Source organism: Pyxicephalus adspersus, chromosome 5 (assembly GCF_032062135.1).
Source record: "Pyxicephalus adspersus chromosome 5, UCB_Pads_2.0, whole genome shotgun sequence".
NCBI lineage: Eukaryota > Metazoa > Chordata > Amphibia > Anura > Pyxicephalidae > Pyxicephalus > Pyxicephalus adspersus.
Genome location: NC_092862.1, coordinates 82,521,766 through 82,538,890, shown reverse-complemented (window position 1 = coordinate 82,538,890; position 17,125 = coordinate 82,521,766). Strand labels below are relative to the sequence as shown.

The 17,125-nt window shown below is 42.0% G+C and overlaps 1 protein-coding gene across 1 annotated transcript in view; it reads left to right on the top strand.

Moving 5' to 3' along the window:
• PKD1L1 (polycystin 1 like 1, transient receptor potential channel interacting) overlaps positions 1–16,880 on the top strand; it is a 113,645-nt gene extending 96,765 nt beyond the window's left edge. Inside the window, exons 44-48 of the mRNA XM_072413367.1 lie at positions 5,648–5,887; positions 8,124–8,288; positions 9,179–9,358; positions 12,042–12,103; positions 16,026–16,880. Coding sequence (XP_072269468.1) covers positions 5,648–5,887; positions 8,124–8,288; positions 9,179–9,358; positions 12,042–12,103; positions 16,026–16,167 — 789 coding nt within the window. The 3' untranslated portion in view covers positions 16,168–16,880. The remainder of the gene's footprint in view (positions 1–5,647; positions 5,888–8,123; positions 8,289–9,178; positions 9,359–12,041; positions 12,104–16,025) is intronic.
• Positions 16,881–17,125: the final 245 nt, after the last annotated feature.

Sequence of the window (17,125 nt, the reverse complement as noted above, 5' to 3'; positions counted from 1 at the left end):
TTATGCCGGACTACCACCCCCCCCCCCATTCCGTGCCACAAAGCCCCCCACCGATTTGTTAAGCTTAATCCTAGCTTTATTCACCAGGGCCACTGACTGAGCGCCTCGCCATTGTGTCCTGGCCACCACATCGGACCAGACCACTATGACACCCGGCAACAAAGTAAGGAGCCTAAGCAGGTCCCACCTAATGTCCCTGGATAATTCCCTAATTGGCCTCCTCCCCAAATCATTTCCCCCCACGTGCAATACCAACACATTTGGACACCTATCCCACTGCAAATACCGACGAACCTCCGCCAGCAGCCTACTCCATTGCATCCCGGGCACTCCAATCCACCGAATTACAACTTTGGCACGAGGGAAACCCAGCTGCCGCCCATCCGGCCGTAATGCTGCTCGTCTGGCCCCCCGGCTCACATAGGAGTGCCCGGTAATCCAAACAAGACACTGGGAACCACCTAAAACAAAATAACAAAATTATGCACAATGCGATACCATCCATCCCTTATGAAACCCCCCCAGCCTATCACAGCATATGAGGCCGCACATATGACCTAAAACGATGAGATTGCCAGCGACCAATGCGCTGAATAACCTTCTCCCCAAGGCCCCACCGAGCTGCCTCCGTAGCTGCCCCTATTCTGAATGAATGCAAGGAAAATTGTCCTGCCTCCACCCCCTCCTCCCATAAACATCTTCTAAAAACTACCATAAACTGATATCTCGATAAAGCCAAACCATCAGCGTGCACCAATAAGGGCCCACCCCCCTCCGGCCTAATCGCCAAAAATTCTCTCACAGCCTTCACCGGACAAACCAACCCCCCACCCAAACTCTGTAAAACAATATCCACCCCCTTACCCCCCTGGTCTGTTTTTGACCTGGCCAGGCGAATCCTAAGTTGCTCACCGTCACACTCCACATCACTCACCTGAATTCCTCCCGGCTTCTTTTTTGCCTGGCTGACCAGCTCCCCTATTCTAAAAGCCCCACAAAAGGCTAAAACGAATGCCACTCTGAACAACGCCCTCTCATAACTATTATTACAGATCCCCTGTAACCTCTTCACCAATGCTATCAACAAGGGGAATGACACCGGCCTTCTCCCATCCATTCTTACTCTCCCCTTCCTAAACCCCTTCACCGCCTGCCGAACTAAAAACTCCTTACTCAAATCCTTCAACCCCATTAACTTGAACAGGAAGGCTAAGCCTGCTAATTTTTTATTCATAACAGCTACGGACACCCCCCTCTCAAAACAGCGACCCAAAAAATAAATCAGCACCCCCTTAAAATCCGCTTCTGGCCCCCTACATTCCTCACAGAAATCCCACCATTCTTTCCATACTGCCATAATATGCCAACCATGTAGCCGCACTCACTGAACGCAGAATCATACCCGCTATGATGCCAAGGGGATCTTCCACAGTTCCTGAGGGCACGGGACACCTTGCCGCTCCGCCCCTGGGACCAGCTGCCGGAACCGCTTCCACTGAAACCGAGACAGAGAATCAGCTATATTGTTAACAGTACCAGGGATATGCACAGCAGCCACCGCAATGTTCCAGCGAAGGCAACAAAAAACCAACTGCCTCAGCAATGTAATCACCGGCGGTGAAGATGCCGAATAGGCATTCACCGCCTGAACCACACCCAAATTGTCACAGCAGAACCTTATCTGTTTATTTGCAAGCTCCCCACCCCATAACTCCAGCGCTACTACAATGGGGAACAGTTCTAAGACCGCCAAATTTGTCAACAAACCAGCCTCCCTCTACGACTCAGTACCGACCGTACCCAGATGCTCCTGCCGCATCTGTAAATAACTCCAGGTCCGCATTCCAAACCGGCCCCATTAACCAAACTGACCTCCCATTGTACTCATTCAAAAATCTCCTCTAAACTTCCAAATCCTCCCTCAAGTCCTTGCGCAGACGAATAAAATGCCCAGGGCAACCCCAGCTGTAGCCGCCGCCAATCTCCTCGCAAATATCCGCCCCATAGGCATGATCCGGTAGGCAAAATTTAACTTACCCAGGAGCGACTGCAAGTCCCTCAATGTAAGTTTTTTTCTGTCCATTGCCCTTGCCACATCAATCCGTAATGCCTCCAACTTGTCTCCTGGCAATCGACACTCCATGGCCACGGTGTCAATTGTGATCCCCAGAAAAACCAACTCTGTCGTCGGGCCCTCCGATTTATCTTGCGCCAAGGGGACACCGAACTTGTTTGCCAAGAAATCGAATGTCGCCACCAACACCCTACACATCGCCGACTCAGGTGGCCCGATGAAAAGAAAATCGTCCAGTTAATAGATGACCGAATCTACCCTGGCTACCTCCCGCACTGTCCGTTCCAAAAACGAACTAAAAGTTTCGAACAGCGCACACGACAAAGAGTACCCCATCAGCAAACAGCAGTCCACATAGAATGCTCCTTCCCACGTGTAACCCAAAAAACGCTGACTGTCCGGGTGCAGTGGTAATACCCGAAAGGCCGCCTCTATGTCCGCCTTTGCCAACAGGGCTCCTCTGCCATACTTACGCACCCATTTCAGTGCGCTGACGAACGACGTATAGGATACGGAACAAAGGCGAGGGTCAATCGCCTCATTCACTGACGCACCGGACGGGAAAGACAAATGGTGAATGAGACGAAATTTGTTGGGCTCCTTCTTGGGCACCACCCCTAAAGGAGAAATCACCAAGTCCTCCACCGGTAGCGCTGGGAAGGGCCCCCCCATCCTGCCCAATCGCACCTCCTTCCTCAATTTTTCTCCTACCACCTCCGGGTGTAATCTCGCTGACCCTCGCTGACTTCAAATTCCTTGCCACTGGGGGGAGCTCCTTCAATAAACAAGAAATCCGAAAACCCTCTGTGAACCCTTCTTCCAGGAGCTTAGCAGCCGCCTGGTCCAGATACCTACTTAGGAAAGGCCGGATTGGACCTACCTTCACCGGCGTCATACCTCTTTCCAGCGGCGTCCGACCCCCTTCCCCCGCCTGCTCAAAAACAGCGGGCTGCTCCATGCATGCCCCTGCATTTTGCACATTTATGCTTGAAACGGCAGGCCTGGCCAAACTTGCAGCCCCCTTCATTAAATGGGCAACACACCCCTTTCTTACGGAAGGCCGAGGGCCCGAAAGGTGACGGACCACGGCCCCCCCCCCCCATAAAGGGCTGCACGGCCCCGCTCCTCCCCAGCGTCATCAGCTTCATCCACAATCCAATGTCCTTGTGGTCCCACCGAATCGACGAACGAAAAGCTTTCCTCTGCCTAAACTGCTCATCATATCTGAGCCACGCTACCCCCTCATAAGTCCTATGAGCCTCCCCAATGGCATCCAAATAACAGAAAAGGGGCCGAGCAATCCCCTGGTTCCTTTTCTCCCAACAGACTGGCGAATATCGCAAACGCTTGCAACCAATTAGCAAATGTCCGCGGGATCAACCTGTACCGCTTCGACTCCTCTTCCTTCCGCCACTCACCATCCTGCCTACTGGGCCCCTCACCCTCTCCCCAATTTTCTAAATCCCCCCCTTTCCTTAACAGGCACTCACCGGCCGCAAGCTCTCCCTCCGACAGGTCCTCTTCAGCCTCCTGCTCAGGCACTTCTGGACCCAGGATCGGGAAGCCGCATGCCACCCCTGCTGTTTCTTCTATTCCTCTCTGCGCTGCTTCCCCCTGCCCGGCCGACACCAGCAGGGCCCCTTCCTCCACTCTGCGCTGCCCGGCCGCGCTGCCTCCATTGCTAGCCCTCACACAGCCGGCTGCATCCTCCAGAAGCTGGCTGGCTCTTCTCCCTGCACTTCCCGGGAACCCGACACTTGTCGTCCTCTCGCCAGTCCCGCCCCTTACTGCTGACAAGCTGGATCTTCTTCTTGTAGACTCCCGGCCTAGTGGCCCCGCCTCCTCCTCACGCTCGTCCGTCCCCGCCTCCTGTTCCTCCACTGCAGCCATCCTGGAGAAGGCAACAGTTGCCCTGTTTCTGTCCAGCAACCAGATCCAGGGAGCCCCGCGGCTCCCTCCTATTGCGGCCCGAGCCCTACTGCTGGACCCTGGAAATCCGCCAGGGGGCGTTCCCCTGGGAGAGCGCCCCCCGTCCACGTGCCCAGCAAGCCCCCTCGGGGCTTGCACTACTGATCTCACAGGGCTGTTCCCCTCCCACCCTGGGGCTCGGCCTGAGAAGAGTATTCCTCTCGGCTGTCCCAGCCTCAGCAGCAGACACCCGCTGGGCTGAAGACCCTGGAAGGTCCCTAATGGGGCTCCTAGTGCGGCGGCGAGCCCTAGGGGGTTCAGGGCTCAGGCACACCGGAGGCCTAGATCTCCGAGGCCGTCTTGCGTCCGCTCCCCTGACTGTGGGGACTGAAGCAACCCCCTGTAGAGCAGTCTCTACCTGATCCTGCAGCCAGCCAGGCCTCTGATCCTCTGCAGCTGCTCCCAATTGTGCCAGCAAAGCATCAATGTTTGCCATGTGCTCCTGTGATGTGCTCAGCTCACAAAAAACTTCTTTCCTTCTCTCCGCCACGCTGAAAAAAGACCCTCCCTTTCCAGCTCACCCCCCTTTTCAGTCCTCTTCTCCCTCCCCCCTGCATGTGGTCACTCGGTAAACTAATGCAGGAACTCCCCCCCTTCTCTATGCTAACTCTTAACCCTTCCCCTGCCTGCTCCTATCCCTTCCCAGTCATGCAGGCCTTCCACTGATTTTCACTTCGTTCCCTGCTCCAGGCCTCACTGGTCATGCAAACCGCCCCCTCCCCCGTTATCGAGCAGGGAAGCAAGTTTTCTATACGGAGTCTGTAGGCAGACTGTCTAGATTTTATGCTTTGTGTGGGCTGATTGCCACTGCAATGACAGTCTGATAACCCTCCTTCAGCTTATATGATAATGCAAAACTGTGGTCATATCAGGTTCAGGGGATGCAAATAGATTTCACTGCTGAAGAACTTCATCCTCTTTGGTAAAATTTTTTTACTGGCAGTATCACCAGAAGGGGCTGTAGTTGAAAAGACATAAAAATGTACAATTTTTGCCAGTGTAGCCACCAAATAGGAATTGAAAAACAAACCCCATAAGCCCCCAAAGGCAGTATTTTGTTTCTTGAGCCAGTATTATTTCTTTGGCTTTGAGAAACGCAAGCTGAAAATGCGATTCGACAGCTATTCGATCGAATAAATGAGATATTCTTCAGGTGATTGAATGGCGGACACCATTGAAGTCAATAGTGGGAGAATTCGGGTTATTTTTAGGGACTATTAGGGGTGTAAGAGCAATCAGATTTAAAAAATGTTATGTGGGTATGTTTGCAAATGCTTTCTACCGAGCCAATACTATATTTGGGTTACATGTGTTTTTCTTTCAGAATATTGGGGTCTATTTTTAAATCAGAAAATCACACATTCATCAAAAGACTGAGAATCTTCTGGGTCCATGTGTTTCAATGATAATTGATTCTCCAACAGGAAATGTTTCAGTGAATGTCAGATTCACTGCTTTATAAATAGACCCCTTTGTCTTCTGTCATTTAAAATGTTTGTTATCTATGTATAAACTGGATCCTAATGCTTGCATGCTTCAGTATCAAGCTATTATGAAGAACTGTATTGCATTAGAATGATAAACTTCTATTCTTTTTTGTTGCAGATCATAGGAATTGTGTTCATGCTCTGCTATTCATCTCTAGGACATATAATCATTTTGTCCGATCACTATCCCTTCACTAGTGTGTTACAGTGCATTCAAACCACTTTTGCACAGTTCCTCAGATTTCATGGATCAAAACCTATACATTTTTTTAATGTCCAATGTAAATGTAAACAAGCCTGGGTGGCTGGACTTTATGGAATATGTTTTTCTTTTTTAATAATTTCATGGACTGGAATGGTAAGTAAAGAAGCACAAGTTGGGGAAAAAATGATAACCAAACATTACTCACCTGTCCTACTGCCTATACCACAAAACGTTGCTGCATAAGATACATGCTAAAAGATGTTCTGCATGTAACTTCTGTTTTAAATAAAAAACATTTATCTTTTATCTTTTTAAAAAAAGGTCTTTAACTTGTACTGGCAATGTGTGCTAGATCCCACAACAAATACATTAAAATTATTTTATTTGTTATGTTTTATGATGTCATTAGCTATGTAACTTATCTCATATTTTTCATACTTTAGTGGAAACAATGTTTGAGTAAAGCTTCAGAAATGTGGTGGTTTGTGACAGTAAAAGATTACTGTGCCAAAACAATCTGTGGAGGATGTTTGTTTCTGCACAAATATTATGTTAGCATAGTCATCTGAAATGAAACATATATTTGTAATATGGGGATATTTACATTTGTAACATCAAAGATGGCTTTGTGAGTATGGAAGCTGACCTGTAGCCCCTTGCGTCTTGTTAACGCATTATGTGTCCTCTGCTAACCACCACCATATTTATTTAGCCATGTCGCTATGGCCCATCTGAAGGATTCATGTTTTAGACTAGTAATAGTGACTTTAGTTTGCTGGATCCTAAATTGCCACATTACATCATTGCATTTCAAGTTGGAATGTATTTAGCATATCAGTGCTATGATAAGAACAGAAATAGAAACCACACTGTGCAGTCTCCATTCTAATAATACTTATCACAACATCAGTGTAAAGCTGCGTACACACTTCCAATTTTTGTCGTTGGAAAGGATCTTTCACGATCCTTTCCAACGACAAGGGAGTGCACGATGCATGAACGGTGCTGTACATACAGCACCATTCATGCTCTATGGAGAGGGGAGGGGGAGAGCGACGGAGCGGCACCCTGCTGCGCGCTCTCCCCTTCCCTTTCATTAGGATCGGCTGTCGTCCATCGTCCGTGGATCCGGCAGGTCGGTCGTCCGGACGATGGACGACACGGACTGTACACACGGCAGATTTTCGCCCGATAATTGGCCGATGCCGATTATCGGGCGATAAAAATCTGACGTGTGTACGTAGCTTTAGGTTGTGTGCTTTTTCCTGGACATTAAGTCTTTCTATAAGGATGTATGATTATGTGTGTGCTAACTCTGAGCTCCATGTGTTTGCCTTAATGCTGTATGTCTGTAACCTCACACTTTGTGTGCGCTAACATTAAATGTTTGTGAGTTTGCTCTGGCATTCTGTCACCCTGCACTTTTAGGGTACATGCTTTCACAGATGCCCAGTCACCTGAAGGAGAATTTTCTATGTGTTTCAATGGAAAAATTCTCCAATAGAGAATGTTTCAGTAAATATCAGATTCACTGCTTTATAAATAGACTCCTTTGTATGTTTGCCCTGACGCTGTGCATGTGGTTTTCATTTGCTGTGTGCTGTATTTGTTGATCCACAGACAAAGTAAACATACTGTAGATACACACTGGGCCTAATTTATTAAAGCTCTCCAAAGCTAGAGAAGATACACTTTCATCAGTGGAGCTGGGTGCTCCAGCAAACCTGTAATAAATTTGTTAAAAGTAATTTGCTAATTGTTAGTGAATGTTTTAAATCCTGGGCCAAATCCATTCCACGTTTGCTGGATCACCCAAGTTCACTGATGAAAGTGTATTCACTCCAACCTTTGAAAGCTTTAATAAATCAGGCTCAGTGTACCACTGAGGAGTAAAACAGAAAAAGATGCTGCATGAGATATAACAGTGTAAAACAAAAAAGTGGGAACATCAAATACTGCTGCACTGAAGCAGAAGATGTGCTAGGAGGGGTGTATAAACACAGAGAAGTTAGGCAGATTGGAGTGGATCATGCTTATGGAGGCTATAAAACTGTATTGGAGAAAGCCTTCCAATGATTCTGTGAGGAAATGCTTTTTGTCATATAATAAAGGAAAAGCTGCCTTATTTTAAAATATGATTATAAGCATATGATATAAGCTCAGTTTATAAAAGAGGTTAGCAGAGAGAGTTTTTACTTGTAGATGTGGACATCTGAAGTACTGCGTCAAATGTGCCCTTTACATTACGTTTAATTCACACCCCCGCTTTGCTGTAAATAAATTTATCTTGTGAGTAACATAAAAATAAAATATTTTGTAATTACTGATGATTTTGTCTATGCTGATCTTCTGCTCTCTGATAATCATTTTATTGGAATTATTTTAATAGTTAAAAGGAGTCCTTACTTCAGTAGCAAAATATTCTAAAAAAGTACATCGGAACAAGCACTTTGTGACCTTTAAAGAAGTTATATCTTATACAAGAGGATTGATCTTTTTGGTTGTTGATCGTCACAGACAGAAGAGCACAGACAGAATTTCTATAGCTGGAAATGTAAGTGACTGTATATACTATTACGTTTTAGGACAGCAACAAATTCTCTGAAGTTAGAATTTTTTTTGCATTAGTATTATTATTTTAGTAGTCGGTTATTACATTCGATGTGCTGTATGATATACAGTATTTTAATGACAAAAGAAAGTTAATGCTCATACCCTCCAATCACATATTTTAGGGGATAGCCAACCCACGGCAACAGAATGATGACAGTAGTTGAAAATCAATCTTGTATTTAAATCTGTACAGATGTACAGAGTTGACTGCATTTAAGATCATACAGTATGTGCAAACACATAAAAGATTTACATGTGTACCAGATGAATATGCAGTGTAAATAACTCCAAAGTAAATATATTTTCCAAAGTCTAAAAGGATTTGTGAGCAGGAGAATAAAACGTATAATCACATCCTGATGGATACTGTAGGTACCAAATGTCAGCAAACAAGTGAGGATGTAGGATAAAGTTAAATTTCCCAAGAGTGCCCGTTTAAAAAAATGCAGGGAGTTTTTTCAAGAGCAAACATAAAATAATATGGAATCCTCTTAAGAGAATATAACATTGCATAGTCAGTAGGAAACAGCTACAAAACCCTTGAGCACTGTACTATATACTTATTATTATTATTATAGTTATTTTCACAGCATATGAGTCATAAAGAAATCTTTTATGTAATGTGTACATACCTTTTTTACTTTTTACACATTTTCCCTATTGCATTCCTTATATGTAATTAATATAGTTTGGATACATATATAATGTGAATGTAACATTTATTTTACATAGTATGTGAATTGTTGTGCATTACTTTAGATAGTTTTTGTGATGTGCCAAACAAATGTTAACCACAGCACACCCACTTTTTTTTTCTTTTACATTTTTAAGAATTTTTATTTTGATGAATTTGAAGACCTGATAGATGAGCTTCTGTTTCGACTTAATGCCATATCGGACAGCCTCCATCATTCACTTCCTGCAAAATCACATAGTTACACTGAAGAGGAGGATGATCATCAAAACCTTGATACTTGCTCTAATTTCTCTTTTAAACAAACCACCACAGAGGTAAAACATTGTGCATAATATGTATATATACTGTAAACCAAATACATAGACCTAGTGACTAAGACTGGGGCTACAGGAGCCCATGTAAACATTCCTACCACGTTTATATGCATTTTTATGCACTTTTACAAGCGTTTTAAAGCTTTTCTTTAAAACGTTAAAAAACTCCTATAAACGTCTGTGACGCGCTTTACCACGATTTTACATAAGTGTTTATAAAAGTTTTACTTTTACCCCTTTCAGTGAATGAGTACAGGGGTACATAAAACCCCTTAATCATTCACTGAAAGGGTTAAAAATATGTGTAAAAATTAAGACGAGGCTTTAAAGTTAAGTAATTTATTAAATATGTGTGTTTTGTGTAACCAAATTTTTATAGAGGTTATCCCACAATGAAAGGATGATTCCAATGGCTGCATTCATGGCATGAGCACAGCTATGGAACTCCTGATCCCCGGGCACTAGAGTGCAAATGAGGAAAAGCCTAATTTCCTCTTTATTAGGCATAGCTCCATTACACTAGTGTCTTCCTCTCACATTTGCTTAACAACATTCTCTGATCATACATCTGTTTCCATTTTGATTACACCAGACTGCTGTCTACCAAGATCTTAATCAACAAATTCCTTTTACATATACTAGAAATACAAATGCGAATGGAGTCAAAGCTCTAATCATTTTTCACTACCAATCTGAACCCTTTTTAACCACCCGGCCATTAAGCCCAACCTTGCAAATTCAAATCACTTTGCATTGAACTCAATACAAAAAAGCTGTATTGAGTCCAATACAAAGAAATCTTTATATAATATATATATAATTGTTTTATATATATATATTATATAAGCTACTGTACAGGTACATTACATTATACACTTTTTTTTTTTTTTTTAAGATTTTTTTTTAAAGATTTTGTTTTTTTTAAATTTATTAATAAATTTATAAAATTTTGGACATATTTCGGTGAGTTATGCGGTAATTCAGTAAATTATAAGTAATTATTGAGTAATTCAGTGAATTATAGCCTACAATCTAAAATAAATTTCCATGCAAAAAATTTAACACTTTTTTGCATGAAAGTACAGAAGTTCGGAAAGAATTAGCACACCCGGCGTTCGCGTACGCGTCCCTCGGCGATTCCTGATGATGTCAGTGCATGCGCCCGTCCATGGGGGTCGTAGCGGGAAATTCAAATATTTTGCATTGGATTCAATACAAAGTCGTGTATCCAATCCAATACAAAATAATACAAAATATATTTATGTGGTTTTGTCTATAGGTATGGACGTTGGGAGGTGTTTTAGAAATATATATTTATATACAGTATACCGAATTACTGCATTTTCAGTATTTTTGATTTATTTATGTATTCTTGTTTAAGCTGATTTTTGTGTTTTTTATTTAATTTTATTAAAAGTACATTTTTTTTTTTACATGGATTGTGTGTTTCAAACTTTTTAATATTTATGATATCTACTAGACCCTTGTTCGGACATATTTCTGTAAGTTACAGCTCTACAATTAAAAAAAAAAAAATTCATGAAAAACAGTGTACCGCTTTTGGTACAGAAATCTAGACATCAGTGAAACGCCCAGGTGGTTAATATGGGAAGCACACCAATGTTTTATTATGGTATTTTTATTCATCAAGCCCACAGGCAAATGTAACAGATACTCTCCTCCCTACTATATGAATTACATAGAACAAAAATAAAACAAAAAAAGCAACAATGCCCTGAAATCAAATTTTTAACCCTGAGAGATTAAATGAATGCTCTCTGTCAGCATAAAACAAAAGCACGGAATACACAAAGCAAGGGATGTTTTTAAGAGTATGCCAATAAATGTGGTAAGACCCTATCCAGAGCCATACAAGTAAAACAAGCCACTATTTATAAACCCTCTATCTCCAAACCTTCTGGAGATATCCTATACAAAAGAACAGACATTACAGATATGTTCCGTTCATTCTATACAGACCTTTATAACCTACCATCTTCCTCTGCTCCCAATCTCACTAGCAATAAAGCAACACTTACCTTTTTTTATCTATGTTCCTCTGGACTTCCGTCTATCCCTGCGGAACTGAATGGATCCTGTGCTGCCACTGGTAAAGCCTTAGGGCCCAATTTGCTTACTTTTGAATAATACTATTAGAGGAAGGGACATGCAATGTCCATTTTGCCTTACCTACCAAATGTGAAGTCCAGAGGATAGGAGCTGTGGGAGAGCAAAGTGACAAAAGCTATGAAAGTGCCTGTTGTGTCTGGTAATCAAGGAGGAAGGGCAACTTAAACAAGGTTTATTGACAAGATTTACCAACTACATACATGAGCAGTGTTCGTAGAATCTTCAGAGCACAGCAAGGCAGGAACCAACAACAACAACAATATAGATTGTGTTACGGAGTAAACAACTAGAACAGTGACATCCACAGGCCAGATGGATGAACATCACAGTGCCCTCTCTATTTCTGCACTGGTTAACCAGCAGAGCCATTTAACTAAGGGATAGGAGAGCTCAGTGCCTTCTTGCCATCTCAAGCTTCCCCACCCAAAGGGACATCCCAACTCACTCTCCCAGCAAACATTCATCACAGTTGCAGCACCCCATTTCCTAACACTTAAACAATAATTATTTACAATTATTAAGAATAATTCATATTTATGGACTTTTTTTCCAGTATGAAGATGTCATGCAGCATGAACAATTGGAGATGAATTTAATCACAAGAGGAATAAGCTGGTAATATATTGTAATATTGTGGTGTAATGAGGTGGTGTGCAGTTATTATTTGCTCAAAAAGGACCTTGCAATCCACAGTAACTAAGACCTAAGATGTTATGTCCCTAACCCCCTTAAACCAACTAATCTAACTCTATGCAAAGTTGCTAAAACTAACGAGAAAAATAGCTCAATACCCTAAATGCTGGTTTTAAACATGTTTACTTGGGTTCCAGTGATGTCACTCTGCTTCCCACAACCTTCTGAGAAAGAGGGGGAAGCCATATTTCAAGAGAATACTCTCCTGCACTGTACATTCATTATTTGGGCAATATGGTAATTGAAATGCAATATTCTGTGACATTGTTCTGCTGTTTCAATAAATAGGAAGGTCTCAACAGCCATGTTTTCCAGAATCCAGCAGTATCTTTACTGAGAATTCAGAAGAACATTCATAAGTAATAAATGTAAAATGCAAATTGTCTCAACCCCACTAGCTGTCTTTTTTGCTGTACAAAAAGTCTACATAAGGTTGAGAAAAGTATACAGATTGGCATGTTAAATAACAAAGAAATGCATAAATTTTAACTTTTGGGGAAATCTTATCAACTTGTGGAGAAAAAATAGTCCCCCATGACTTACCATTGTCATACACCTCCAGTAATAATAATAATAATCATAATAATAATAATAATAATAGTAATAATAATAGTAATAATCATAATAAGCTGATTGCTCTTGGCTTGGCATGTAGCACTTTAAAGCTTAGGAAAATTTTCTGGAGCACCTAGCAGGGGATGCAGAGCACATGGCCTCTGCTAGTGACGCTCCTGACAGGGGTGCTCACTATTTGTCATTAGATTCTGGGGGTGTGAAACCTTCAAAGATAACCAGATGCACCAGATTGTGGAAATTTGAACACACCTGTGCTGCATCAAGAGACAGAAGCAGAGTGGAGTACATAGCTGGCAAGCAACATCAGATCCAGGGACAAGTAGCAAGCTTAGTCAGAAAAAAAGCTAAAAACAGTAACTGGAGGCAGGAATGCAGCAGCAAAAGAATTTGCAAAGACTGAAGACTTTCACAGAGCATACTTATAGATAGGAATGTTATCCTCTGACTGGCTGTAACACCAGCACTGTAGGGCGCATGTCTAAAGGTATACAGGCACTGGATGTCTGGAAAGGAAAATGTGACATTACCCTTCTTTTAAAGGGGGCAACCCATCCATCAAAGTAGGGGTTTCAATGTATAGAGAGAAGGATTTTTTTGTGGTGGGATGTGGTGTGGTGGGAACATTTTAAATGTAGAGACTCGGGATCTTTCCTTAGGACCAAAGACCATTGGTCGAGCTTGTATTCCTGAGAAGAATCAAGTGAGGGAGCAATCAAGGATGAAGAATAAAAAAATGTTTTTTAGGACCAGAGATCTGAAAAGTGACAAACAGAAGAAAGTGCATAACACGGGAGGAAATCAACCCAATTGTTCATTATTAGACAGAACTAGGGTTTAAAGGTTTTGTTCCAAAGAATAAAGGACTCTCTAATACTTTACATTGCTATAGCTAACCTGTTTACTAGGGTACAAAAATGACATTACTAGTGTGTGGCACCTTTTTAAATCTAGCCACTGGCTTATAGCTGGCTTTATACATTTTTTCCTCCAGGTCAGCTATCTTCATCCCCTGCCCCTTACAATACTTGATGAACACTTGTAAAATGTTAAGGTAATGAAATGTCCCTAATAAAAAGCAGAAATGTGTCCGTAGAGGTAGTAATTGTACTAAAACAAGCAATACTCTGTCTGCAGGTACACAGTTAGTACCTTACAGGCACACATATCTGCAGAGAAAATGCAGCACTGTATTTGCACAACCAGAAACATGTAAAGATACAGGCCATACAGGAGTGATGCACAAAAAAACATGTCTGCAGAAACACATTTCACATATTTACAGAGACACAAACATCCAGAGACCTGACTATTGCCATACTGACCCATGAGAAGAACACAGGTTGGAGCATTACTACATTAATTATAACACTGCAGTTAATATGAAGACTGGCCAGCAAGCATAAAGACATGACTTGTGGAAAGATAGAATACCACAGTCAGTAAACCTTTCCCCCACCGTAAACATAAATACATAACACCAATTTTAGTTAAATGCCCCGTAGGCCTTTTATTACCCTCATAAATAACATCCTAAATAATCATACCATTACAATAACAATTCCCCAATAACAAAACAAATAGGACATAATAATAACACAACCACAGCTAAATATTCTTCCCAACACTATTCTTTGGTTACCGGTCCTCGAAGGTCTCCCCCTTTCATTAATCCCTTTGGGATCTGCGCCACCATGATATGCATGCTCCCAGCCACATCCACACCAGGTTTGGAAACAATATCACCACTAATCGCAGCTCCAGCACACATCTATTCCAACCACGATTTCAGAGATTCCACACCGCAGGTGGCTCACCCACCCCACTGAAACCACTACCCAAACTGACTTCCTTCGAGGACCTCACACCAACCCACAAAAAATGAAAGGAAGTCCGCATGGGAAAACATTTCTCTCACTCCACTGTTTGATCCCTCCCTCTCTATTTCTTGCATTTTTAACACTTTTTACCACCCCCACCTCTATGTCACTTTACCCCTCCCTCATCTATCCCTGAGACAAACCCAACTTTAAGTTATTTAACCCTATCACTGCCTGCTCCCTGTCTCCCCCAGTCATGCAGGCCTTCTACTACCCACCTAACGAAAAAGGAGAAGTGATACAAATATACTAGAGAAAAAAAAAAAGAACCAATAGTCCAATATTATGCAGCAGTTTAAAATTGGCACGCAGCAGGATCATTTTAAATAGTAAGATTAAGTCCAAAATGAGATGCAGATAGCAAGCAAAGGCTGGAACTTTACTACAAGAAATAGGAGATTGCAGATTGTATCTTTTAGTGGGGGTGTACAGTGAATGTGAGTGATATAATGTAAGGTGGTATACGTGCACACTGTTCATGCACTTAGTTGTAGTTTAGATTTAAATTAGGCGGTAGTGCTCTTCAAACAAAAGACTACTCCAAGAGCAGATGATCAGTAACAAGTTATTGCTCCACTTGAGCACCCCAAATTTAAAATTCTCATCAACATTATAAATGTATATATATATATATATAAAGAAAAAAATGAAAACTCTCAAAACAAAAGTCAAAGGGAAAGTCTTTGGTATTTGAAGTGTGCAACAGAAAATTGTGATTAGCTGGGTAGGTTTGTATTATTGCAGAAAAGACATAGCATGCACCTTCTGCAATAAAGAGCCCGCCTGCTTGCAATTTTTTGTTTCAGTTTTTCAATAAAACCTAACAGGCCCTATCAATATAACATAATTGGCAGTTGGCACTGCGCTTCACTGATGCTGAGTTTGGCAGGACCTTACAGTGTAAGGCCTGGACACAGTGTCTAGACAGTGTTCATGGCAATGCCAAGCAATACTTCCTAAAAGGCGGTAATCAAAGTGTATATGTCACACAATAGTGACAGACAGGGGACTGGATTAGGTGGTTTATATGGCCTAGGATAAAATACAGCCATGAAAAGGCTGGCATAGGTTCTAGATTAGGCTACACTGCTTGACTGAAATGCAGTTTATAGAGAGGTTCCAGAATTGGCTGTGCTGCCTTGTTTATCTGCCTAAATTAGAAGACAAACTGAACAATATTTCAAAGGTTTTTGCAGTTAAAATCAATAACATATATGCATTTTAACTGGTGCATCAATAAACTTTATTTTTTGTTACTGAGAGGAATTTCTTGTTCTCAGGGAGACATTTCGGCAGTATTTTACTTGCATAATTATTCAAATATGCTATATGTGTTAAAATTTTACTCAACTGATCATTTTTTCTTTCTATACATCCACATCCTTTTTTAGTGTTCCGTATGAATCTGAAAGAGAACCAACTTTTCCACCTACTCATCAACACTTGGAAAGTGTATTTGGAAGTAATCTAAATATTCAGACGAGGCACCATGACAATATTGAAATGAATAGTAAGTGTCCAGTAAGTGTCTAGTGAAGGCTGAACTGGAAAATGATCTGGACTTTAAAAGGCATACATCACATTTAGATGTCCACAATGAACAAACAAAGGATATTCTTCAGCAATCAGGGATCAGTGGACCATTGCAGTCCTACTCTTGGCCTTCAACATGACCAAACAAAAAAAATCAAACCTTTTGCACCTCTGATGACATATTACATGAGGACTGGAAACTTTTAAAAGATTCCTTTGGCACAATGTTTGAGACTTTGGAAAACGGTACCATAGATTTCTTGAGCGCAAATGAACAAACAAGCTCCGTAAAACTACACAGTGGAAACACCGCACTCCAGCAGCACTGCATTTTTCAAGAACGTCATTATGACATTAAAATGGAAAATTAAACTGTAAATCTCTTTGTTGAAAGGAATCTTCACATAACACTTGCAGAAAACATAACTGTGATAGAGTTCCCGCAGACCGTGGTTTAATGGCCCTTTTGGGCCATTTATTAACAAATAACTTAAAAATTTAAATCTTTTAATAAATAACAATATAAACAATAATCAACAAATAATAACTTACAAAATAATAACAAATAACTGTAAACAATACATTAATAAAAACATCCTTTTCCTAAAACAAACCCCCTGGTTACTGGTCCTCGAAGGCCCCACTATTGTAACCCCTTGCACATAATGGGTCTGCACCGCCGTGATATGTAATGCTCCCAGCTGCACCTCAAGCTGGGGTACAATACCAGCAGCACTCGCGGCCCTACAACCAAACAATTTAAACACTCCCAACATCAACCTTACCGAGGGTCCCATACCATAGATAAGACCCTCACCCCCACTGAATCTCTATGCTAACTCTTAACCCTTCCCCTGCCTGCTCCCATCCCTTTCCAGTCATGCAGGCCTTCCACTGATTTTTACTTCGTTCCCTGCTCCAGGCCTCACTAGCATGGCACTTACAGCAAACACACGTG